The 27133-nt window shown below is 39.7% G+C and overlaps 2 protein-coding genes across 7 annotated transcripts in view; both read left to right on the forward strand.

Annotated features, from left to right (window-relative positions):
- Positions 1–258: 258 nt before the first annotated feature.
- atf7b (activating transcription factor 7b) lies at positions 259–10000 on the forward strand. Of its 5 annotated transcripts, none has more exons than XM_061042618.1 (12): positions 259–392; positions 1448–1509; positions 1868–1964; positions 2118–2245; positions 2366–2503; positions 2663–2820; positions 5422–5518; positions 5625–5744; positions 5933–6082; positions 7545–7733; positions 7829–7934; positions 8069–10000. In XM_061042618.1, exons 2-12 carry the CDS (start codon positions 1462–1464, stop codon positions 8302–8304), a joined length of 1467 nt encoding a protein of 488 aa, XP_060898601.1. In that variant the 5' UTR covers positions 259–392; positions 1448–1461; the 3' UTR covers positions 8305–10000. The 5 variants fall into 5 exon arrangements, with proteins under 5 accessions (XP_060898601.1, XP_060898604.1, XP_060898603.1 ...); XM_061042621.1 differs by having other exon boundaries at positions 5960–6082; XM_061042620.1 differs by having other exon boundaries at positions 2366–2491.
- An 891-nt stretch (positions 10001–10891) lies between these two features.
- Positions 10892–27133, forward strand: part of dip2bb (disco-interacting protein 2 homolog Bb) — a 45122-nt gene continuing 28880 nt past the window's right edge. For both annotated transcript variants that reach the window (XM_061042624.1, XM_061042625.1), the window contains exon 1: positions 10892–11199. In XM_061042624.1, coding sequence (XP_060898607.1) covers positions 11115–11199 — 85 coding nt within the window. In that variant the 5' untranslated portion in view covers positions 10892–11114. The remainder of the gene's footprint in view (positions 11200–27133) is intronic.

A 27133-nucleotide genomic window follows, 5' to 3' on the forward strand; every position in this document is an offset into this window, starting at 1 on the left:
CTTCCATAATCTGCCAAGTAACCATCCGGAAATAGCCTTAAATATTATGTAACTGTTGTGGGCGTATGTTGGCTTGAAAACCCTTCTGAATATGTTTAATTAATTACATTGACACTCGAAAAAAGCAAAAAGCAGTGGAATTGGCATAGCTTTGACGTGGAGCACAAAGGACATGAAAATATGTATTACGACGTTTGAGTTTTCCCCTCTTTACAGTTTATGTTTTTTTCCCCTCCTAATCCTGTTACGTAACACTTTGTTACAAGTCGCAAGTCTCGCGTTGTTTCGCTAATGGAAGTGTCAGAGTGTCAACAACGGACAGGCAGCAGCAGCAGCGCGGCAGCACTGTCCGGAGCAGGGAGGGGGGAGTCAAGAGGCTGTTTAATCGTCGAGTGAGTAAAATGACATCTCGGATTACATAACGTTTAATGAGATATATTGTGAAACGTTTTCAGTCATGGTCCCGCGGCATGATATGGCTGCAATGTGACAGGGCTTCGTTTACAAGCAAAGCTTTATTTAGCAGTAGCATGCTAACGTTGAGCTATTTGCTAAGTGTGAACACAGAGCTCGGTTAGCAGCTAGCGTTAGCATGGCTAGCGATGTTGTGACTGGTGGCTTCAGTAACATTTCGGCTTTGTGAGGCGTATCCGTCCGCACTCAGTCTATAATTAGTTTAGTAATGGTAGCCTACACATTCGTTGTAATGACACAGCTGTCACTTTCTCAAAACAGTATTTTTTTTAATGTGACCGCGACAAAGTTTTGCTAGTTAAAGGCCCCTCTGTCTTCATGTCAGAGCTTGACAGACAATTTCCCCTCTTGGTCAACCTGTCCACCATCCTTTACCTAAGACATTTAGCTAGCTACGTAGCCGAATCGACCTCGACCACGGTAGTCAGCCAATGACCTGACACTGTAAGGTAGGTTGCATGGTAGCGTTAGCTTCCTTTGACCCTGCTGCTTCATCATCGCCCCCTTTAAACGCGAGTCCTCGATTATCCTCCACCAAGATCCGTGCAGATGCTTCAAACAGGCCAACATGCCCGTGCCCTTTGAGTCTAACCAGCTGTGTGATGATGATGATTCACCCTATTTTCTACCACATTGGTGATGGTGTTAACATTTTGTTTATGGCGCTAAACGGGTGGTAGTTCTCCACAGACACTTCATGTGGATACTGTACATTACAACACAAGCTAACCTGCGTTAATGATACACATTGAAACTGCAATATTTTGGTGTTGTCTACAAATCAATTGTGTCAGTCATCTAAGCATTTGTAGATCAATAAATAGTTCCTCTGTTAAAACATTAGGCATCAGTAAACTGTTATGAGTAAAATATTTTGTCATTGTAACTTCAGCATCAGCTGTTTAATAGTCTCTTAATGCATAAATGGATAATAACAATAAAAAGATGCTCTGTTCTTTGCTCTCTTTTGCAGCATACTTGTCTGAGATGGGGGATGATCGACCTTTTGTATGCACTGCCCCTGGATGTGGGCAGGTATATTTCCTCAACCTGGTTACTACACATGCGTATCTAGACAACACTCTCCTCCACTCTTCCTTTGACAGCTTTTAGCATCGAGGCCATAAATCAGTAACCTTTATTTACCTTTTTCATTAGAGCTACATTGGCACACTGTTATTCCGCTTACACCCATCTTTAAAGTCAAGGTTCCTTCACATTTGACTTCTTTTGTTGTGCCATATCTTACTGCATCAAGAGCAGGTGTTATTGGTCATCCCACAAGATTTTTTTCGTTTAGTTTTTTTTAATGTTTTTTTGTAACTTAGCAACAGCAGAGTAGACACACTGATACTACACTGTTGTTTGATATTGTATGCTGTTGTTTTTTCAGAGATTCACAAATGAAGACCACCTGTCAGTTCACAAACACAAGCATGAAATGACATTAAAATTTGGCCCTGCCAGAACAGACTCTGTTATCATTGCAGGTAATAACATTGCAATCAGTGTTAGAATGTGTTAAATTAAATTCATTTAAGGAGTCAATACAATTGTAAAATCATGTTATTATGTTCTAATGGGATGTACAGAAATTCTCTGTCCAGTAACCTTTTGGACTTTTTTTTTTTTTTTTTTTACAGATCAGACCCCTACACCCACACGTTTCCTTAAGAATTGTGAGGAGGTTGGTCTGTTCAATGAGCTGGCCACCTCCTTTGAACAGGAGTTTAACAAAGCACACGACGACGAGCAAAAGACAAAACATCCGGTAAAAAAAGGACAAATGTATATGTACAATGAATGTAACACAGTTGTTTTTCCCTGTGTTCAAATACACTTTACAGTACTTTAGCTGCACTGATTTTAATTATCTCATCCATGCTCTTAGGCTGCACCTTTACAAACACCATCTGAAGTAAAAGATGAGGATGAGGGGCCTTTACAAGTCGATTCCTCCTCTCCTGGAAGTCCAGATTCGTCATCCAGCATGTCAGATGACAGCATGGACTCAAGGGTGAGAGGCAAGGTACATGCAGAAAACTTTCTTTGGTCAACAAGCTGGTTTATAGATTGGCTTTTTATATAAACCATGTGCTTCTTGAACATGGAAAATCTGTTTTCTGTTCATGCAGACCAAACACACCCATTGATGGAAAATAAATTTAACTCATTGATTTGTGTACAGGAGATCCCAGCAAAGCCCGTGGCAAGCTCTGCTCCAACTCCAACCATTGTGCGTCCAGTTTCTCTTCCCCTTCACCTGAGTAATGACTCACTTCATCCAACTCTGCCTTCTCCAACATCTGTCATCACGCAAGCTCCACCCTCCAACAGACAGCTCGGGTAAACCACTTAGTGTTTTAGTTGTGTGCATGTTTGTTGGTGGGGGGCGGTAATTGCAAAACATCTCGAAACTCAAGTTTTGTACAAAAAGTTTAAAATAAAAGTCGACCTAGGGGCTTTCACCTTGTCTCCGCAAAATACTACAATGATAAAATACAAAAATAGTATATATTATTCCTGATTAGTATTAGGTTTTGCAAGACCATCTCTCTCTCTTCCCTCTTCAGGAGGTCTCCAGTATTTGTATTTTTTCAGTGTGGTGCTACATTTAACAGTCTGTAAAAGTGACCAATGAAATAAAATAAAAGTAGGGCACCGGAATATTAATGCCACACTCGTCAATATTGGCCTGTAGCTTCAGTACGGCACTCTGCTAGCAGTCATGGCGGAGGTTTCACAAAAGGAGGCTAAAACTTCAAATTTCCGATTGGGAAGAGGAATTTATTTTTTTATTTTGGTGAAAGACAAGTGTGCACGCATGCCACCAAACACAAGCATTTTCAAAAGGAGGACATTTTGAACAGCACGACTACACCAACCCCCTGAAATTCAAAGACTGCTGCCCCCCAAAGGGAAAATTGATGACCCAGCCTAACGTACTGGCACCTGAAACACACAGACGGCACAACCAGAGAAAACAAGCAACTGCTCGGTTCGTCACAGCTAAACAAGGCTCCCACTGAAGCATCTTTTCATATTTGCCAACTTTTAAATTAGCACAAGAAGCCTTTCACAGATGGGGATTTACTCAAAGAAGCAACTGCCATCAGCGCAGAGACAGTTTTCAGTGACTTCAGAATAAAAGACAACATAAACACCGCTCTGTGGTTCACCACAGAGCCCTGCAACTGTGACAAGGAGGGTCGATCCACTGTCGGAGGATGTGGCTCTGTAAGAGGCTTGTCCCTCTGTGAATAATTTTTCTTAACAGTTTGATGAATCCCTGGATGTATTGGACACAGCCCAGCTTGTTGTGTTTGTCAGGATAGCTATAGGATTATACCGCAAAGGTCCTCACTCTTTTTCACGTAAAGGAGAGAACGAGAGGTTTGGATGTTTGCAATGAGTCCAAAAAGTTTGTCCATCAAACTAGTTATCATTGCAACTGATGGGCCCCAACAATGCGCAGTGTGAAGAAAGGTTTCTTAGTGATCTGTTGTAATGACCCAGATTTGTCATGTATTATCACTGTTATACATTGGCAGGCCTTGGTTGGCAAAGTATTGGACTTTTCCCGTGTAATGACACTGGTGGTCAAAGTGATAAACTGTATAAGACCAAAAGCACTTCAGTGCTGCGTATTTAAGGCGTTATTGGATGAGCTTGATGCCGCCTATGGAGGCCTACGTCTTTATGTTGATGTCCGGTGTTTGAGTCGCGGCGAAGTGTTGCAGCAATTGGTTGATTTGCTGCCTGAGATAAAGATTTTTTTTTACAGTTTCACGAGGAACTGTCAGATGATGTGTGGCTACTGGATCCGGGGTTTTTGACCAACTTAACAGCAAAACTTAGTGCACTCGAAAACGAGCTGCCAGGGAAAAGGCCAACACCTGCCACATGGATGCTTTTCACCCGGAAGTAGTAGTGTGCCTGTCTGGACAAAGTGGCAACTGAGTTCATTCAGCATTTTGGTGAGTTAGATGTTGTAGAAGAAATTGCTGCATTTGTGTCAAACCCATTTCTGCCCACTGATATAAAACAGGTAACAGCCAGATTCCGGCAAGTATTTGCTTTGCCAAGTGGAGTTGACATGAAGCTACAAGCTAGATGAAGGGACAGTGACTTTTGTGGACTTGTCAGCGATAGAAGTATCCTCTCCTCGCTGCATGCTGACTGAGGGAGAGTGCTGACTTTGGATCCACTTATCTTTGTGAAATGGCGTTTTCACAAATGAAAATAATCAAAGAAAAAGTACAGGAGCCGCCTTTCTGCAATAGACGTCAGACTGGCTGTGGGTGGCCTGACTGGAACAGTTTTGCCTTTAGGTTGCGTTGTACTATCTTGTCTTGAAAAGGTTGATGAACACTGGTCTGGGAGATCATACAACAGGATTTCTGCGAATCCTTAAAAAGTCTTAAATTAGATTTTTGGAAAAGTAAAAAGTCTTTAATTTTACTTGTGATAGTCTTACATTTTTATGGCACTTTGACTGGGATACTGTCTGAATATATTCTCATTTTTTTCTGTATATTTGCTTGTTCACATGACAATTCACAGCATTTCCTCATGCGCAGGCTGTCAAACAGTAGACTAGTCCCTTAATTACAGCCGGCAGTTTTTTTTCCCTATTGTGGATCTAATGACATTGTTGACTAACAGGAGGCAGCCCGCTTTTCGGTACATTTTAGCAGTACTCGCCTCCATTTCGAATCCCCAAACCCCTGTGCTGGCCACTGTTTTCGGTTCTGTTGTTTTCTGTTGCCGTTTTGTTCAGGAGTTCAGGGTCAAGGAAAAATTTGATATTTGCGAGAGAATCTGTAACAAATAGGCAAATTAAACACTCCTGATCCTGTCCCACACCCTGTCAAAATGGTTGTATTTCCTCAGTGGGAGCAGAATAGAGCAGCAGCCACTTATAAGTGTCTTGATTTTTGTCAACAGTTCCCCAACAAGCTCTTATCCACTGGTGAGGCACCTCCCTAATGGCCAGACAGTCCCTCTTCTTCCTAGTCCTGTGCAGATGACCTCAGTCATATCTGTGAGTAATAAAATGTATTTATACTTGTAAAATTGAAGTGATACTTTTTTACAAGTGTATTTATCATGTCTTTTTTCTGCCTTTGTCTATGTGTTGTGATGTTAAGCTTGCAAGGCCATTGAACTCAGTGCCTAACATCCCTGGAATACCAGGACCTCCATTGGGCGGGGCCAGCAGCGGGTCATCCTCCCCGTCTGGGTATAGTCTGCACTCTGAGACAAAGATGGTGAGATTCTCACTCTTGCTAGCACCATTGTGTTGGCTTCAGACTGAATGGACTAGCTTTTTACACTGTAAATGTGACTTATTAGATGTCATCAAATCTACATTTGTGTTTTTTGACAGCTTATTTTTAGAGCCTGACATTAAACCCCTTTCATGGAGTTTTGTCTGTGTATTATTGTATTATTGTAGCGACTGAAGGCAGCTCTGACTCATCAGGGCCCAGGAGCACAAGATGGGGCTGGTGGGGGGGCAGGATCCATCCCTGCTGTCCCCCAGCGGCAAGAACACAGCCAGCAGTTCTCTCAAAACTCTGATGCACCATCACCTGCCCAACCCCAGGTAGCCCCCCCCCCTCCCCCCCATATATTCTCTTTACCAGAAACAGTTGGATAGATACTGTACCTACAGTGTACAAGAAACCCTTGACGGACATTAGCATCCAACATCACCTTTCAAAAAAGACACTCGTACATTCTCCAAATGAGTGTATCAGTAACATTTCTTAATCATTGTCATCATGGTAACACATTAATGAATAAGGCGTACCCTGGTAAAGTTTTGTCATTTAAGTTCTTATTTATTTTAACATATAAACTTTATACGGGAACACAAATACAAGTGATAGAGATGTGATAAAGAAGGATTCACAAACAACGGAAAAAAGGGCCCAACACCAAAAAAAACCCACAAACTTGAATGCCAACCACAAAATTCCCCTTGAACCTAATTTTCCCCCAAGAAATCTTCATATGTGTCCACACCATCATGCAGAGTTTGTACACCTACACACAAGCTTTGTAAACACTTGCACAAAACTTTTTTCGGGTTGAGCTGCAAGTGTGAATGCAAACGGCTAAATGTTTCACTCAGACTTTATCCAGAGTTTGTCCTGCCAGCCCCGTTTTTTATCTGCATGAAGTCCAAGTGAGCTGATGTGATACGACAGCAGGATATAGTCAGGAGAATTCACCATGAACGGATGAGAGAGGGTGGTTAAGTTTATTCCCTGTAATCACTGAACTACCATAGACTGTATGCACACGACCGGTTGCGATCCCAGTGCACATAATTAAACTGCTGCATTATGTTTTATGTTTGCCCATATGTTCTTCTCTGCTCTTTTATTGACATTGTGATTTACACATAGCATTGATCTGTCATATCTTGCTACCGGTGTCTCGTCTACCCAATCGTCCGTCCATCAGGGATAGTATGATGTATATGTTAACCACCTCAGAAAGATTTCAGGGGAAATCTGCCTGAAATCCTCTAGACATTTTTGTGAGTGGAGTGCACATTCAAATCAATTTTGAAAATGTCTACACACACATTCAAATCCTCTCCACCATTTCTCTTTACCCTCTCTGGGACACCTATAATGTTTGTTTGTCGGTGCGACATCTCAGATGACTTCCAATATTGGCTAGTTTTAGTTTTTATTGGCCACTCTGTGAACTGGTTTATGTGGTCTCTCCGGTTGTGAAATTAAAGTCTGGCTGCTACAATGAAACCCATTATTGTAAGCCCAGGCTGTGCTTTCATGGAAAAGGGTTGTTTGTACCATCCTTAAGGTTGTTCAATACCACCTTGTGTCCTGTTGAGTTACACTTTTAAATTTACTGGGGTTCTTTGTTGGTCTCTGTTCAAAGCTTTGTGTACATTATGCAGTAATTTCAAACTTTTTTTTGCCACGTTGAGATTTTTAAGTGGGGAGAACCACAATTTGAATCTTCTCTATTTTTCTATAATTCCTTATGTAAAACTCTTGCTACATGCATGTAACCCCTTCCTAATTCCCCAGGTGTCCCCAGCTCAGCCGACAGGAGGCAGGCGGCGGCGAGCTACAGAGATGGATCCGGACGAAAGGAGGCAGCGTTTTCTTGAGAGAAACCGTGCAGCCGCCTCACGCTGCAGGCAGAAACGAAAGGTCTGGGTAAACTCTTTGGAAAAGAAGGCTGACGATCTCGCAAACATGAATGTCTCCCTTTCAGTAAGTCTTCCATTTCCCTGTTCACCATAAAAAAATATCAGGGAGGGACATGCTGGGAATAATTTGTGTTCTATATTTTTTTTTGTCATCATCAGAATGAAGTCTCCCTGCTGAGGAATGAGGTGGCACAGTTAAAACAGCTCCTCCTGGCCCACAAAGACTGCCCTGTGACTATCATGCAGAAAAAGGCAGCTTTCTTAGGTAAGGTCATGAACTGACTCTTCCTGTACTGTTCCACCTGTTCTGTCAGGATCCATCCATCACCTCATCCATCTAATGCGTTCTTCTACTCGCTCACCTCTCTTAAGGGTGAATGATTCTTTCTCTGTCCCTAGCTGCAGGAGGAGAAGAAACCTCCAGGGATGCTCCCACCGAACCCACCGGCTCCCCAGCTGCAGTCATTCAGCACGGGCCGTCACCCCCTGCCTCCGCCCCCAGTCCAGGGGCCACCATCAACGGCATGAGTGTCCGTGCTGCAGAGGCAGTCGCTATGTCGGTCTTGGCCGGCATGGGATCTGGCCAGCCAGGAGGGATTGTCATGGTAACACAGCCACAGTCGACTTCGAGATGATGTGCTGATGCAGGTGGAAAGTGTGAACTTGAGTGACCAGACTGGTGCAAAGTGATTGAAAAGAGGAACCCACCCCAGACTAAGATTCCCTCCTCCCATACACAGGCAGTGATAATCACACACAGACACTGCACAGTGCCTCCGTCAACCCTCCAGTCCGCCAGGCTCCCTGCCCAGAGAATCTTAGTCACTCTGTATGTACATATGAATTACACAGCGGAAAACAACTCTGCAGGCTCTGGGGTCATTTCTTGTTCAGTTATGACGGTTGAGAAATGTTTTTCAAGGTATGATACGTATGAATGGAAAATCTTTGTCAGATTTATCCGATTTATTTTCATTTCACCTGAAAATGCAGCTTCAGTCCGACTTTTTCCCACACGCTGGCTGTGATGAGGTTTGTTGCTTTCCAGGCTGACAATTTTATTTGTATTTTGCAGTTGTAAAAAAAAAAAAACAACACATTTTCATGCCTGATACTGGTCGTTCACGTAATGTTCTGCTGATGTAGTGAAAGTATAGTGAGAGATTGGTTCGGAAGATTGCAGTAAAAAGCAACCTGGAAAGCGTTTCTAATGCATCTTTTTTTGCTTATTTTTCAAACTGTCCTTTAGTTTTCTCACATGACGGCTTGGTCAGCTGAGTGTTTTAACAAACCAAATTCTAGATATGTGCACAGTTTACCCTGTGAGTTTGTGCCTGACTTTTTTACCACCATTTTTTAAGCCATTTGGAGTGGATGTCATTACATTAATCATGTATGTATAGAACCCTATTGACTGCATGGATTACTCAAGGCTGAAATATACCACTGTGTGTTAGTGCTTCATCATACTATCACTGTTTATTGATCTGCTTTCCTCCTGTTTTAGAACATGAAATTATAAATGCAAGAATTGTCCTTGTTCTGTAAGGATTCCATCCTCAGTCCTAATGTAAAACACTTGAAATGATTAGCTTGAGAAGGCTTTTAAATGATAATCAAACATACGAGATTTGAAATCCTTTACCCTGGTATTTACGTTGAGGAAATAGTAGTGCAATATATTTTTCTCTGTTTCTGAATTTCAATGTTCTTGCATTTAGCTGACGTGTAGCCCGGGGATGAGAGCGGTTTGGTCTGTTTAAGTCGAAAGCTAAAGTTATGTGGAGACCAGAGAAATGTGAAGAGAATTCTTGAATGAATTAAAGATCAGTGATTAGTGCACATCTGTATAAAATACCAGATGTCCTAGTCTTGGGTGCTTTCCAACATTTGAAAAGCTGTCTTGTTTCATGAAGTAGACTTGTGTAAGGTGCTTCTTTTAAAATTGGAGTTTTTAAACTGCACATTATTTTTACCGCATTGTACTTTCAATACTATCGTGTTGTTTTTTTCCCTTTGTCACTTTGTGTTTTTTTTTTTTTTTAAATAACATGTTGTTCTAAGATGTTATTTTGTCTCTTTGTGCATGTAAGGATTGTTTCTCCATCATGTGACAGTATGTCCTTTTGATTTTGTTTTCGAGAAAAGGTATCTCTTTACTTTTCCGAGGAGATTTAACCACATGACCAAAATGTATCGAAGATCACTGTACGGAGTGTTTGTCAAAAACTCAGGCTTCAAGATGGTAAAAAAAATTACTTGTGTATTGTCTCAACTAATGGATACGTTGTGTCTTGGGCAAATAATAAAGTAAATTAATGTAAAAGAAAAGCCTTTGAACCTCTAAACATGTGCTTACTGTATTCTTATAATATTACAGCCATAGAGCCAATCATCTTTTTTTTTACTGAAAATGAATACCCAGTGATCTTTATAATAATCCCTACATCTTTTAACCCCTGTGCCCTCCTTGGCCATGCAGTGGTCATTTGAGTTTTATTTTCTGCCTTCATTTTGGCTGTGATCATTCCCTAGCCTTCATACTACGTAGAGATGGGTAGTTTTTTTTTATTGAAGTTTGGATTTCTGTGATTAGACCCTTCTACGCTGTGATTAAAAAAACAAACAGTTGAATCCCCTTTGAGATGAAAATTTGACCTTGAAAAAACCCATAATGCATTAAACTCATTTTTGTGGGTTATCATTATCAGACTGGGATAATAATAATCTTAATATCTGTTAGTATGTTGAAAATGATTCATATCGGGTATTTTTAACAAATGCAAATTAGGGGTATATGATACAAACTGACATGTAAAGGGTTAATCTTTAAGTTTATAATGACCAAAATCAATAAAAATTTTTTAGTAAAAGCTTAGAACAATAGCATTCAGCTAGCCTACTACTAGTATTTGATATTTACGTTTGAGAATCAATGAGAGGCTACAACATAAGTCATTCACTATTAATGCTTATCTTGATCACATTCTCATAACCCTCAGGTAATATTTACAGTCTGTGGGTAAAACTCAATGAATGTTTTACTCTAAAAATGTAGCCTATACGCCCAGTCCACCTGAGGAAGGGGATGCTGGCAGGTGAGTTGGATCTTTAATAGGAATGCTGTAAAAACACAACAGCAGAGGGAGCAGAGAGACCGCTTCCCTCCACCATCCTGTCACAGCAATTACCATCAGCTGTGGTCACGTGACTTACAGACTCCTCTGGCGAGTTGTTCCCATCTCCAGCAGTCATGGCGGTGTCACGGACTCGCGAAGATGGAGTAAACACCACCACTGCAACAACATCTACATCTTGATACATATGTTTTTAAACTGTTTGAATCGTACCTTCATGGTGGACTGTACCCACTGTCATCCGAGCTATCACAAACATCCCGCTGGCTGCTCCTGCCGCTGCTGCTGCTGCTGCTGTGCTTCCAACGATGGCCGACCGCGGCGTTGATCTGTCGGCTCTGCCTAAAGAGGTCAGGGACCAGCTGGCGGAGTTGGATCTGGAGCTATCTGAAGGTAATGTTTTTCATAATAACACAGGGCTGTAATAGTTTAGGCTGTAGAGAATTCAAACAAAACTTAAGCGTGGCTCTTGTGCGTGTTTATTGGAAAACAAACACCGCTTCGTCCTGTGTCAGCTGGGTAAAGAGCAGTGCTGCAGTAGATCCGGGCACGACTATAACAAACGATAAAAACACACTGACCTCCTTTTTTTCGAGCTGGCATTTCTCCATCGAGTATCAAGGTTGCCTTTACTTTAGGCTTATGTAGAAGTAGCCTACTTATTAGTTTAAATTGCATTGGAAAAAAACAATGTGAATGTTAAAGTCTGTCGTAGCTTAGTCTATTTTCCTGTGGGCAGTTTTCTTGTTTTAATCCATAGTATATTTCCTCATAGATGTCATATAGCCTACTACTCATCATCTCTTCTAGACAAGCGAATACACTCTAGTCGAGGAAAATGGGTCAAGTTTGTCATCCTTTAGGCTTTGTGTGTGTCTGTGAGAGTGTGCAGCCTCAGACATCACTGGACACTGAATGATGCTGTGGCCCGTCCTCAGCTGTGCTGCTGCTTTATAGAGCCAAAACCCTGAAACTGCTTCAGATATGTTTGTTTTATAAGAATGACTGTGGGAAATGGGAATATGGTGCTGGATGTTATGCAAGTCTCCTCCTCACATTGTGAATCACAGTGCAGCAGCCTGATTGGTGCCAAGCAGTTCCCAGGTGCCCGGGGGTGGATGAGTAATGTTGTGTTTTTCACATGGAGAACAAATCAGAGGTGATATACAGACCTATAATGATGCACTACATGCATAAACACAGATACCTGGAAGTGTCATGCCCATGTTGGATGACAGGTGAAACTGAAGAAACACAGGTGGAAACCACCAGTATGCTGCACTTGTTCAAGTTATTAAGTTTGAGCATGCAGCAGTAGCAAATATAGACAATGAATCTGACATGACAAGTGTTTGATGATTTGAATAGACAAACTGACTGTCAGGCTGTACGTAGATCTCTTTGATTTCCCCCGTCGTTCATCATATTGTCATTTATTAGTCAAATGCACAGAGTGGAGCTGTGATATGCTGTGACCTGAGCTGCTGTGGATTGGAGTGTGTGCTCTGGTTTAATAATAGACACTAATTAACTGTGCAATAATGCAGCTGGATAATAGAGGAGGGGGTGTTCACACTCTGTGTTCAACTCACTTAACATAGGGGTTGATGCAATGGATGATGGGAAGTTGATGTGTAATCATTTGTACAATATGTACTTAAATATAGTAAAACATTGTATATTAATTACAACACATAGATGTATGGCAGATCTTGTGATTTTATTTGTTTAGACTCTCAAGTCTGTCTCAAGTTTTCAAATACAATTTTTATGTAAAGTAACAAATAACCAATCTGCTAAAATTGTTTGCTTTAACTGGATTATGAAAAATAGAGCAATGTGATTTTGTTTAAACATAAAAAATTGAGCTGCAACATATAATTATTTCCAAGTCTCTGTTATTCTGTATGAGGGACAAAAAATGACAAAAGTATAAATGAATAAATAAATGTTGGGAGAAATACATACAATAATGTATAAATAAATAAATAATTAAAGAAATGCATCAATAAATATATAAATAAATGCAACAATTCATATAAAAATTAATATATAAATAAATATATTCATATATTTATTTATGTATTTCTCTCTCCATGTTGTACAAGGAAAAGTAAATATGTAAATTAAGTGGGCCGTCCTAACATTACTGAAGTAGGATTGGTCAATTTTGAAAAGCAGACAGAAGCAAATTTACATATAAATAAATAAATGTAAATGTAAAAATACGGAAATAAATTAATAACTCAATTAATGTGGAAATGTATGCATTGATACATATATAACTGTAGAAATACGCTAATAAATGAATAAATACATACATACATACAAAAATATATAAATAGCCTTTTTCATTAACAAAGTGTATTTATTATTTATTCGTTGATGTATTGTTTTCAGCATTTATATATTTATTTATATATTTATTGATGCATTTATTTAATTATTTATTTATATATTGTTGTATGCATTTCTCCCAACATTTATTTATTTATACTTTAGTCATTTTTTGTCCCTCATAATTCTGTTGATTTTTCTCAATATGGTGAAAAAACATCAAACCAAAGTCCCTAAAGGTTAGCTCTTCAATGTGCATTTAAAAACACTTGTTAAGGTCTGTCGATCAGTTTGTTGTTTGATTATTTTAACAAAACAAATTAGAAACCTGTCGTCAAATCCAAGTTAGGTCCTAAGTAAATCACTTCATGTCAGGTCTTTAGGTAATTGACTCAAATCAGGATTGAGTCGAAGTCATGTGACCTCAGTGTCCTGCTCTTGTATTGACAGTCTTCAGGGTTTCTGCTGTGTCACAGTTTGTGTCGATCAGACTGCAGCAGCTGAAGTCCAGTCAGAGTGTCCTGTGATGGTGTCAGTGTTATAACGCTTAACTGTGAGTGAGTGAGTGAGTAGAAAGGTGATATCCCCACAGTGACTGACCCTCTGCTGGGGACTTGGCCTCAGAGGATGAATGCTCTATCAATTGTAACCTTAGATCAGAGGTGACTCTTTTAGGAATAATAAAGCTCACTGCTATCCAGATGCTACGCTTATGCCCACTTCTGAGGTGCATTTGCAGTCTGCTCAACAACAGTCTGCCTGCACACCGCGAACAGGCGACAGCAGTTGGTCGCCCAATGGGTATAAAACTTTCTCATAGATATCTTTTACACAGCAACAATCACCCCATTGTTGTCCTGATACATGGGACTCCCCGAGCAACAAACTGCAAGATGGCTGAAAATATGCATCGGCAGCTTATTTTAGTTGTGGTTTTCAGTATGTGCATGTGTGTGTATTTGTCTGTGTTTGTGTGAGCATGTGTGTATGTGGGAAAGAGAATGAGAGAAACTCCGCCTCCTTTAACCTACTTGACTGTAAGGGCACAAAGAAAGCCATTGAAGGGATGAAAGACTGAGTAATTGAGCTGGACTGGAATTTAGAGCACTAAACCACAACTGTTTAATCTGCTCAGTGCAGGAGTGTGTGGGCACTGTAGTGTCTGGGCTCTTTTTTGTGTGTTGTGTATGTATGTGTGTGTTAATATTAAAGTGACCAGAGAAAGAGAGTGAAAGGGACCCCAGTAGATCGTCTTTTTACGGATGCTGTTGTTTGCACAAGAGAACAAGCAGTCAATATAAATACAAAATTGTCTTGTTTAATCTGTTTGCCATCTTTCCACTCGACTGTCTTTATGTGTAAGATCTCATAACCTAAAATGCAGTATTTTGCCTATGGAAAAGCCTCTAAACAAATGATCTGTTACTAAAGATGGACTTCCAAGATCATAAATCACTTGCTCAGGTGCCTTACATTACGTCAATATCAGTGCAGCCACCTGCACTTTTTTAACAGTAGGCAGTTTAAGGTCTGAATCTCTGCCAAGACTTGGTGCCATGATAGAGTCATACTCGCAGTTCTGTGGAAATGAATGTGAGTTCAGTGCCTAATGCTAACAATAACAAAGCTAACAAGCTTATTTTTTTTAGCAGGTATAATGTTTACAATGCTCATAATTGTATTTCAGCGTTTTAGCATGCTAACGTTTTGCTAATAAGCGAGGAACACAAAAAACATCTGGCGCTGACCATCGCCTCACCTCCTGTCTGCGTTTTCGCAGAGGAGATGCACGTTTTCATCTCAGCAGCCTGCTTCATACTGAGCGAGCTAGAGAGAGAAGTGACAGATTATGGTCCTGCCTGTGACTCTCAATCTAGGTCACAGAGCATCAGGGGGCAACACGCCTGGCTCATTTAGCCTGTGAGTCACACAGGGCCAAGCATGCTGCTGGGGATGTCTCCCTCTCCCATCCACCATGACACCACAACTGTCACGTTACTTTTACCACTATTACCTTTATTTACGTTTAAATGCCTCAAAGCAAAAACAATGCATAAGCTTCTCTTTAAAAATTAGATCCTAGCCCCTGTGTTTCTCATGATGTTTCCAAATATATAAAATCATACATTGTCATGTAACAGATTTACACTGATGTTTATCTTGTAAACTCAAAGAGGAGTTCACAGGACATTTTTTTGGAACCTTTGTCTGATGTGGATTAGTTTTATACTTTATAAAGTTAAATTTTTGGGGGTGATTTTGCTTCATTTGATTGGACAGTTGAAGAGAGACAGGAAACTTTGGGAGGAGGTTGTGGGGGGTGATTTGAACCTGCGACTGCTGCAGTCTCTGTTCACGGGGCACATGTCATACCCACTTGGCTATCAGGCACCCTTAGATTTATCCTTGTGCACTAGTGACTATTTATGGCAACTGGATTGTGTAAGTTGGATCTATAAAAACAGTCAATTGATTGATCAATATAAAATGAAGTTGATGTTTTTCATAAACTCATGTTATAAACTCAAAATTGTTCAGTGTTTAAAATTTCTAACAACAAACCTTTCGGCCTTTCAATTGTGCAGCTTTGAGGCCCTTAATCTTAAATGTGATAGGGAGATTTAAACTGGAAAAAAATTCTGAAAAAGAAACCGTGTTACATCTCGAAATGGTAAACACAAAGAGAAACGGATTCTTTTGCAACATAGTCTTTATTACATTCTTGCCAAATAGCACATTATTCCATTCCAAATTAAAATATCTGGCTTTGTACTGGGAAATTTGGCAATTTGATAATGATTTTATCACTGTTTTTTGACATTTACATTATACAATATAACATACAATATTTACAATGGAATTCCAGAAAAATAAAGAATAAAAAAACATACATTTTAAAATTCCAAAATTGTAAATGTATGTATGTAAGGAACTGTGAAACGATCCACAGGTTATCAGTAATGAATATAATTTCTAGTTGCAGCCCTAGTGGAAAGTAGGAAAATGGAAAGGAAAGGAAAAGTGAAAAGATGCGACTCACTGATGTGTCTTTAATAGTTTAGCAACAATGGAAGGCTCTGGGAGAGAGGAATGTTATATAACCTTTGGTACACAGACACACCATCTAAGGATAACTTGAGTGCTGTTTTTCTATTTTCATGAAATAGAGGGAAATATATAAGATACATCTCTTGGTGCTGATTTGCTGAAAAGAACACTGAGAGTGTGTGTTAACGTGATTGATCTGCTTATGCGTCCAGTAGTTCTTGCAGTATTGACAGGGACCGGTAGGAAGCGGATTTATCTATTTAAAAAATGATTTACTGTTTCAGAGGAGTCACACGCAGATCTCCGAACACACACTTGGTTTTCTGACAAAAAGGGGAACTCTGCTGCGACACATGTCACACAGAAACACGACAACAGGATTATTTTTTACAATTTTGATTATATAACACCCTTTAATTTTAATTTCATCATGCACCCACTCACACATAAAACAGGGTGCATTGAAGCCTGTGTACAAAAAAAGACTGAATAATTTAGATGAGACTGCAGCACAAACACAATCGGCTGGAGAGCTGAACCATCTCACTTTCATGTCCACAGTGAACTGCAGGTGGTCTCATAACCTCTGCTGACTCTCAAGTTGAGCTTCACTAAACCTGAACCAGCCTGTCTCTCATCTGTTTGTTGTTTGACTTCTGTGTCTAGTATTAAGAAGTAACACAACAGAGAGAAATGTCAGAGAGGAGTAACTATTACTCAGGTCACTGTGCAGTTCACTGAATTATTAAAAAGTGCCAAGTGGAAGGAGCTGCAGTCAGACTGCATGCAGCACATGCTTCAGACACATCAGAGAGTGTGCTGCCATTTAAAGGAAGAATGTGCTCAAAAGTTGAGCAGAAATCAAGTATATTCTATGTATATGTCTCTCTGAGTCATGACTCTCTACACTCAACAGTGTGATCCTTTTATGTTTGAATACAGGACATTACTGTATTATAACGTATTTTTGCAATGCATTTTGGGAAAAAGAAGTTGAGACCACATGGTTGAAAGGACAGTGGAGTTGGCTTTGTCAGATTGTCATCCATCTCCATCCTGACAATTAAGAGGTGAGTGCCTTACTGCTTTGCTAGTTAGAATAGACAAAAACCATCACTTAGTCATTTGTAAGATTAACTTTAGCTAGATTTGGAAATTACACAGAAACACTGCAGGCAGACACACTCGCAGTGAGTGAATTCTTTGCCAGCTAACATTTGCTTGAAATACAGATCTTAACAGTTGCTAAATGGGAAAAAAAACAAAAAAAAAATCTTGTGATGTGGTTAACTAAGTGGGCTATAATAAACTTGACTTGCTTGACTGGTTGTACTAGAATGGTAAGGTTAGCTAACATCAACAGTCACTTTTTCTTTGTTTCAGCTTCAACTGACTATAGATTAAATATTGAATTAGAAATGATGATTAGCTGGGCCTACTAGGCAATATGGCCATAGTTTAAATAGTATAATATTACATTTGAAAATGTATAAAAGGAAATTTTAGTGAGACTGTCAGAATGGACCTGGAGCATGTTTTTTGTTTTTTTACTATTTTAACATATAAAGCTGCTGCCATACATCCTGAATTCATGTACTCAAAGTAATTCCAGGACTTATTTTTAATCATACTAGTTCTACTTCATACTTTTACTTTACTTATTTGTATATGGAGAATATTTAGAATGGATTGTCGATATGATAATGTTCACTGTTCAGCTGGAGCTGCTTTTGTTCTAATGTTGTTTTTTCCCTTTACAGAATCCTTGTGGCAATTTCAGTCTGGAAGGAGAAATCAGAGGGAGGTGCAGGTCCAGGGACCCAGTTTCCCTCCGAGGACAGGTTGTTTATTCAGTTATGAAAGTATAATTTTTTTCACTTCTCTGTTTAAAATGTATCTACCAAAACTCTTTTATGCACTTTTTATACATTGGAAATGGCTTTTGCTAAATGTCTTAATGTAAATATTTCTGAGATTTTTTGCCTATTTAACCTTCATGTTCCTAAAGTGTATTTTCTTTGTTTTTGTCACAGTTTCAATAAAGACAGATGTGGTTTGAGAAGACAGTTTGAAGTTTTATTATTTGTCTTAACATTTTAAGCTGCAATTTTAAAGGCACTGTTTACTTATTATTTTAAAACATGGTGTGTTATAACCTGACATGCAAGGAATCATTTATCAAATCACTAGGTTTAGAAAATAAATATATTGTGTCCATTTTGATAGAAGGAAATTAATCTATAGCTAGGTGTAGTATTTACAATCTGTAAATATACCTCTTGTGAAGAAGTGTAAATAAACAGTATTAAACAGTTAATCCTTTCAACAGTATTTTCCTGTTAACGTTTAAAATAACAGCTTGTTGCTGTATTTACAAAAACGGTAGAAAACTCAGCAACAGCAATATACCGTTAATTTTACAGTAACTTCCTGGCAACCCTACTGCCAGTTGTTTACCGTTTTTTAACAGGGGGGATTTCTAAGAGTGCACAATGAGTGAGAAGAGTCCTGCTGGCTGTATTGTGCTCGGCTCAGTGTTTACATGGACGGGACGGCCGGCTCTTCCCCTGCATATAAAGCTGTTTTAGTCGAGGACTAGGGAAAAGAAGAAGAATATACTCACTGCTTATTTGGATGTCACGTAAGTGTGTTTACATCACGCACATTCAGTGTCAATACACAGTATGTGCAATGTGAAGCTATGAGTTAACCAAAGTTTGCTAACATTAGCCTGCTAACACAACAATGCAGGCTAAAAGAGATTGCAGCTCCAGCAAAGGACAATTTTGTCCGCTGCTTGCAATAACTGGTGCTTAATTATGGTGCGTTCTAATTGACAGAACGCGAGTGGAGGGGGGTTGGAGGTGTGACACTGGAGGAGAGCACAGGCTTCAGAATAGCGGAGATGTCACTGTACAGCAGTTTGTTTTGGTTTAATGCTGGTGCTCAAGGGCTACTGGATGAAAAAGTCTTCCTTTAATCCAACTTTTTTGAGCTGACTTTTCCTTTTCTACTCATTGTCAAAATCTTACTTTGTTCTGTTCGAATAAATTAACAAGGTCCCGATTATTTATGTCTTTTTTACTCTGTATATGAATTATATTCAATGAATCTAATAAATAGATTATGTTATGTTAAGGCTCCTGTGAGGATTTTTTTTAGCTAGATTCTAAACAGACTGACATTAGGATTGATTGACAAAAGCAAACAACAGCTTAAAGCATGAAGATAGATTATTTCTACATAGTTGTTTTTTTAATATGTGAAACCACTGCTGCGGGGTTAGGTGTCAGACAAAGTGATTCACAGCACGCTGAAGACACAAACATCTTTTTACATTTTCCAAAGAATCCTAGTGAGTGATACATTTGCCTGTTAAGAAAAAGCAGGATAAGATTTTCATCAGAGAACAGTACTCTCAAATGCAAAGAATGAAATCAGCACAGTGCTTTGCCCACAGGGGGCGCCAAAATCAACACAAACCAAATGTTTCTCATAGGAGCTTTAAAAGACATCGAAAGACCCCATGTCAACACAGATCGAAACCAATGGTTGACAAAAGAAATATTTTGAACATTTCTTATAAACAAGTCAAACTTTGATTTAATTTTTTTCTGATTAATTAGTTTCCTCATTGATCTCTTAATTATTGTAAATTCTTTCATTTAAAGGCTTTATATGCGATTTTTTGACCCAGTAGATGTCGCCCTTGAGCACCAGCATGAAACCAAAACAACTCGCGGTGCATTGTGGGTTAGCATGCTTATGCTAGCGATCTTTATTATGCTCGTATCTTCACACTGCATGTAAATTTACCCGAAATAAGCGTGATCTAGAAACACAGTTAAGCAGTGAGTACAGTATGTTATTCTTCTTTTCTCTAGTCCCTCAATTAAACAACTTTTATACGTGAGGGGAGGAGTCATCTGTCGGGCCGGCTATGTAAACATACAGAAAAAAAACTCTGAAAACATCACAGACAGTGGGACTCGGGTGTTACACCCATTGTAGACAGTCATTACTCACTCGCATATAAAGCCTATAAGAGAACATAAAAAACATAAATTAAAAGTTAGTAGCTGAATCCATCCATCCATCCGTCAGAGTGTTTTACATGATACAGAATTTCTTGATCTATCCTCTCTAGATTGATACCCCAAATGCAACTCTATAATGAACTAATGCACTCATATTTTATCCCACTCTTGTGTCATGGTTGCTCCCTGATGCATTTCATGTGTCATCAGCCCCCCTCATGGCTGCTCTGTATCATCACCATGGTTTTACCTCTCATATTCCCTCATGCAGTCCCACATGGGCCTGGTTGCTATGGACACAACCCATTTTGTGCCCCCATGCCCTGCCCCCAGTACCCCACTGCTTACACACACACTTTCACTTTGTACATTTTCCATAAACCCTCCCCAGATTAGACGGGCCATATGTTAGCAACACATACAGTAATACAATTGAATGCACTGCTAAGCTGTTGAAACCATCACAGAGGAAAACACGAGGTCTGTGAGAGCATGTCCCAACGTGTCGCCAAGGCTGCTTCAAATGTGCAGCAGTGTGGTTTTTTCTTTTCCCAATATGGAGGGCAAAAATTGTGAATTTTATAATTCACCAAACACTGAAGAAGCAGAGGATTTTCTGGCACAACTTCACCAACTACCAAGGTGCATGAAGAGTGAAAGGCTTAGAAAGGCGTCGGTCTAAATTGTTAATAAAGTTGACCTTACTACAAGTGTTGCTGGAGCTTTTTGACCTCCCATAATTCAGCAAACATTAATGAAAGCATTTCAGGGTTTCCAGGCAGTCTATCTGCATATATCAGTTCAGGTAGTCTTTGTATATCGTAAAGGCCACTAAGGATGTAATCGAATGGAAGTCAGGTATAAACTAAATAGAATAAATATTTATAATAGAAGTAACTTTTTTTTTATTTTAGACTTTAACTTGCACCAATTGTAGATTTAACTGCCGTAATGCTAAACGTTCTCACTTTGGGAGGGGTTGGCAGGTCCTGCTGGACTCTGTGGTCCTGTGTTAAAGTCATTTTTATGGACCACACAGTACATCTTAAGTGGTGCTCCATTCAAAGACCCTGACAGCATACTGGACTCCTCAAACAGATATAAAAAAACAAATCCATTAAGTTTTCTAGTGGACTTATTCCAGTTGTATTTTTTTCACTATATCCATTTCCTAGACTTATTTGATTGCCGTTCCTGTTTTAGATTAAATGCATTATTGATAGAATGTACTGTTACACCTTTCCATTCACTTTTGTGAATGTCTTTTTGTGTCTCTTTTATGTTCTCTCAATTTTTTTAATAATTTCTGTTGCATTATTGACTGTCTTTCTAAAGTGGCTGGGCTGGGTCTGCTGGTATTGTAGACCTGTCTGCAAGGCGCTCTGTTGTATTGAAAGTGGACGTTGGCTGCTCAAAACCTGACTTGACTCGACTTGACTGCAGCATCTGCTCACCAGATAACCTTCAGAGGCAGTGCCAAGAAATTAAAGTCTAGTCAACTTTCAGGCGGAAATATACACCTTTTTTTATGTTAACATGTAATTTGATGTTTAGAAATGGAAAAAATGTCATTTAAAAAAAACTCGATGTTGGCAACGGCCTGCATTATGTCATAGTTATAATGGCTTATTCACGGTATACCTGAGCATAAATCCCACAGGACATGCTCTTGTTTGGTGTTAATATAACAGCGTTTCCCCTAAGTGTTGAAGTGTGTGAAGAGTAGTGTGTCAGGTGTGTCAGCTCTCAGCAACACTCTCCTCTTTCGTTCTTGTGCCATGTGCACACAGAAAAAAAGTTGAGGTTGAAACAGGAGGTGGAAATGATCCCCAAACGTCCTTCTTTTGTGTTAACTCGCTGCTCTCCTTTGCTCATCTGCTTTGTAACCCCTGTAATTACTTCTCTTGGCCCTTAAGGGTTTGTGTGTGTGTGTGTGTGTGTGTGTGTGTGTGTGTGTGTGTGTGTGTGTGTGTGTGTGTGTGTGTGTGTGTGTGTGTGTGTGTGTGTGTGTGTGTGTGTGTGTGTGTGTGTGTGTGTGTGTGTGTGTGTGTGTGCGTGTCACTCCCTGTTGGAGTTCAGTTTAACTGTGTAGTGAAACGTGATTCACTCTGTTACCTGAGTTGCCACACCCTGCCTGCTCTGCCAGCGAGCAAGATTTGAGACCTGCACAAAAACATGTGCAGGTGTGTGTGTGTGTGTGTGTGTGTGTGTGTGTGTGTGTGTGTGTTTGTGTACTACCCAATGCCTGTTATACCTGATTCATTGTCTGAGTCAACGTATGTGTACGTATGGCGGAAGCAGAATGTGTACTGTCAGTAGTTAATAGTTAAAATGAGTTTTTTGAGACGTTTGCTTCTGCAGATCTTTTACTTTCACAAAGCAGACTCAATTGAATAATAAGATTGGGATATCATCTACTGTATATACATATCTATATAGAAGGTATTCAGAAAAATGCGTTGTCATATTCAACATCAAAGCTTGAATAAAGAGCTGGAACAAACTAATCCTTAATCCTTATGAAGAATCTTGGTACAAGTACAAGATAAGTGGAGCCTCAGGGATATATCAACGGGGAGAAGTGATCGGCCGATAGATGGACTTCACAAATGTAGCAGATTCAGCATCACTTATTTTCTAATTATATCTTTTAGTTTGTCCTATCATAGTTTGTCCTGCGAAGTGTGTTTCCGCTACAAACATGCAAGCCCTTTTTTAGATTGAAATTCTGCAACACCGTAACCAAGTTCAGCCAATAACATATGCCTTCTCCTAAGAAATAATATTTGTGTCCCAGTGTGTGATTTCAAATTGCTTCACGGTGTTGCGGAGGCGTGAGAGGAAGGGCGTGTAAACACACAGTGGGGGCTTCACAAACACACACACACACACACAGCTCTGTTCTGTCTTGCGAGCTCCGAGGTGATGCATTGCCATTGTCTCCCCCCATTATCCCTCTATTACTACCTTCGATAGCATCAGCGAAGGGATGACCATTCCACCTCAGTGTGTTACATATTGCACATGATGTGTAACAGGGGCGTAAATAGTGTGGCTATAATTTACTTCACTTGACACTCAGCACTGTCTGCAGGACATGTAGCAGAGAATCACAGCACAGCACAGTATTACATTTTCTTTAGTAAAGTTGTTTGTATTTAGAACACTCCTCTCTAAATTGTCATGTCAAAAAATGTTATCTGCCATCATACCAGTAGTCAGTGATTTGTTTTATTACTAAAATTGGCATCTTCACAAACTTTGTGAAGTGGTAGAAATAAGACACCATTCCCAATCTAAAGTTACCTCAGAGGATATTAGAGTTAAGATTGCATATGTTTTGATAACGGTCTCTTCTGCTACGTTTTATTGTTCTAAGCACAATCAACCTGCGTTCTCCTGTTGTTTCCTCACTTGCAGTCGTGTGTGCACTTTGAACTGTTAGCTCCACCAAACAGCAAGTACAAACACGCTTCAAAACCCACTTTTCACGATGCCACATAGATACAGTACTACGTTTTACTTGTCAAACTCTATTAAAAATGAGCATCGGCTTTTATTTCAGAACAGCCTGTTATACTGAAAATGTAATACACAACAAACTTTAGCTCATATCAGCTAATGCACAAATGGAACAATACCACACAGAAGGGGCCACATGTCTTTCAGTAGCCTACCTAATGTAAGCCTGTTGCTCTACCAAAGTCTACATTTGAACTGCCTTGGTTTATTACAATGTGAAGATCTGATAAAAAAAAAGTCTTATGTGGTGTTGTCACAGTGCCCTACATTCCAGTGTCTTATCTTCAAACCACCTTTGGAGTTGCCTGTTTTCAGTGAAATAACAGATGGAAGCCCCTGTTGACCCTACAATATTTTTATGTGTTTGGGATCCTTTTCAGTCAGCAGGTGTTTGACATGTGTTTACGGTGTTTTCCCTGAGCAGTCGAGCGAGAAAGATGAGATGAGGAAGAGGAACAGAAAAGTAGGGAAAGAGAATAGAGGTCGGTAGCTAATTACTATTCAGCCTGTGGGGTAGAAGGAGAAAGTAGTCTTGCTGCAATTCAAATAATCCAGCCAGCGAGAGTGAGAGTGTATGAGGAGGCAGGGCTTTGATGTATCCGTTGCCAGGTTGTGAGAATAAAACACACACCTTTTGAAATGAAGGAGGTGAGCTTGTGCAGCTTTGTGTAGAGAACTGGTCAACGTAATGGTTTGATGGTGACCACCTCCATTTCATCAGACATGACTTGGGTCACTGTGAGAAAGTGGATTAATTGTGAGGCACTCATCACCTCAGCAGAGCTGTATCCTGCCTCTTAAACAGATATCTTTGAATGTTTACATTGTAAACACCTCTGGAAGGGCTTGGACTGTCTTGCACCATGCCCAACTGTTTACAGTCAGAGGGCAGAACAAACACCTAGCTGCAGGAGTGTCACCCGCCTGGGGGAGGGGTTACTTCCCTTTGTGATGTCACAAGGGGAAAATCTCCAAACGGCCTGTTTGAACACTTATTTTCTCAGAAGTGGAGCAGGCTAAAGAGGAAGAGGATGGACTTTTATCATAATTGGGGGTTTGTGGACAGGCTAGGGACACATATTAGTGTTAGAAAACTATGTTAAAGTGTATTGTAAGTGTACCTTTAAGGTTTTTGGTGAATAACAGTAAACATGGTAATATAGTAAAAAAAACAGTAGAAGCCTACTACTATTGTTGAACTCAGATAGAATTACATAAAGAGTGGAAATGTAAAAGAAATTCACATATGTATTTGTACAGGAATATGCAATGTGATAGTTTCGACTTTTTCAAATATAGCTTTTAACTATTCAGCTTCCACTGCTGAACGTTGAGTCTGTTGATTTAAGTATGAGAAAACCTAAACAGATGAGTTTAAAATCATCCAGATGGAAGAGTGATTACTTGGACTTTCATTTAATGCCACGCCAGCCCCTCCCCCACAGCTGACTCCATTCCTCTCTTGCATTTGCTCCCTCTCTGTGTTTTCTGCAGAGAAACAGCCTGTTCACATGAGCTAAAAATAAATCATGTGACTGAGCCAGGCCAACTGTACCGTTCATGCATTACTTATGGACGTGTTTGCCTTTCTTCCATTTTTTTCCTCTGTAGCAGAAAGAAAAATAGAGCTCTCCCTCGGAGTTGATATTGTGTTCGAGTGAGCTCTCAGGGGATGTCCTCTGAACGTGAGCTCTATCACTTTAGTTAGCTATAGATGTTAACTTGTCAACCCTACTGTGGTGATTGTGCATAATGGTGCATTTTGATGAATACAGCTGGTTTGTTATAGCTTGTCATTGAACTGTGATGTATGCAAAGATGTTTAGGTTTAAACGTAGCTGTTTGATCAGTACAAATGTAGAATTGGATCTGTGCACTGAGTATGGAGATGATACTCCTGCATTATCAGAGTAATGATTCAACATTGATTTTTAAATATTAGAGATTGAGACTTTGGGTTTATCCTGGTTAAGTAGTTGTACAAGGGCCAAAAACTGTAAACACACTACAGCAGCCCAAAACAAAATAAATCTCTGCAAAATGGTGTTCTTAAAATGTACCAGAGAAACAGTGATAATCAGACATTATTAGAGTCTATCCAGGCCTCTCCAAGATATGCAACAAACAGGTTTGTTTGTTTAAGCACTAAGCATTGTTATACGTGCAGAGAATCTCAGAGAAAGTTGCTGCACCTTTCAGCAACTGTTCTGTGGCAGTTTCTGCATGTTTGCCTTTTAAGCCATACAGTGATGAATTCATTGAATAATGACATTGTTCATCTCACAAATCTTATTTCAACGTGTCATAGTTTTTAAAATCATAACCATTCATAGTCCTAACAGGGGTATTGACTTAGTTTGAATGTATTGCTGAGATCCGGGAATATGGCAGAGCTACAAGGAGGTTTAACACAGTCAGTAATCTGAAAGGTTTTACGTATAAAGTGGTTTAAAATATAAACTGTTGAGGTTAAAGATTAAATCTTGTCCTGGGAAACAGAAGTTTGTCCCGAAGCAGGGGTTCCCAAACTTTTCAGCTCACCACCCCCAAAATAAGGGTGCCAGAGACTAAGGACCCCCACTGTCACTGGAGGTGGTTAAGGCATATAACGCACAGCCACACACACACACACACACACACACACACACACACACACACACACACACACACACACACACACACACACACTAACAAACCTACCCAAACACTGGCAACTGTCTGTCCTGTGCATACTTACATTTAAAGCATTTTTACTGATGATGATTTTATTTGAAATTTTACGATTGTGGCTAAAATATACAAGTTTCAAGTTTAAGGTGTGATAATATCCCAAAATATGGCTTACACTTAATCAAATCTCGTTTCTCGTAACCACACTTGAAAAGTGAACTTTTTGCCCTAACTGTTGTTTTATTTACAAATTGCTGCGATCGTCTGACTGTTGGTTAGTGCAGCCTTATAAGAGATTTTTCCCTATAGGGCACCAGGAGACAAATCACCTGCATAGTACTTGGACAACCTGTCCCTGTTACTACACAGACTTTGACGAATCCTTTTACTTTTCTGTATATATTTTATTTTCAGTATCCCACTTTATTTCCTGATGTAAGTCTGTGTGATTAGAAAAAACAGATAACCAGTCACACAGAGGTTAGAAAGGGACTTATTGAATGAATCACCACAGCTTGACCACACTAACTAGAATAACAAATGCAGTTTTAGGGTGTATTTTTATGTCTGAAAATCAGGCTGCTTTTTCCCACAGAGAAAGTTGTGTGAGGAAGTCAGTGCGTTGCTTGAGGGCCAGCAGGGAGCTTCGTCAGCCTGTGTTGTGTCTGGTGGAATAGAGGGAGATGCAGATGGGCTTTCGGCGCGGGGATAGG

This window comes from Labrus mixtus, chromosome 7 (assembly GCF_963584025.1).
Source record: "Labrus mixtus chromosome 7, fLabMix1.1, whole genome shotgun sequence".
NCBI classification, from domain to species: domain Eukaryota; kingdom Metazoa; phylum Chordata; class Actinopteri; order Labriformes; family Labridae; genus Labrus; species Labrus mixtus.

Coding starts and splice junctions, on each gene's coding strand:
- atf7b (XM_061042618.1), top strand. CDS start 1,462: ATGGGGGATGATCGACCTTTTGTATGCACTGCCCCTGGATGTGGGCAG. Junction 1,510..1,867: donor CTGCCCCTGGATGTGGGCAG/GTATATTTCCTC, acceptor TTGTTTTTTCAG/AGATTCACAAATGAAGACCA. Junction 5,745..5,932: donor TGCACTCTGAGACAAAGATG/GTGAGATTCTCA, acceptor GTATTATTGTAG/CGACTGAAGGCAGCTCTGAC.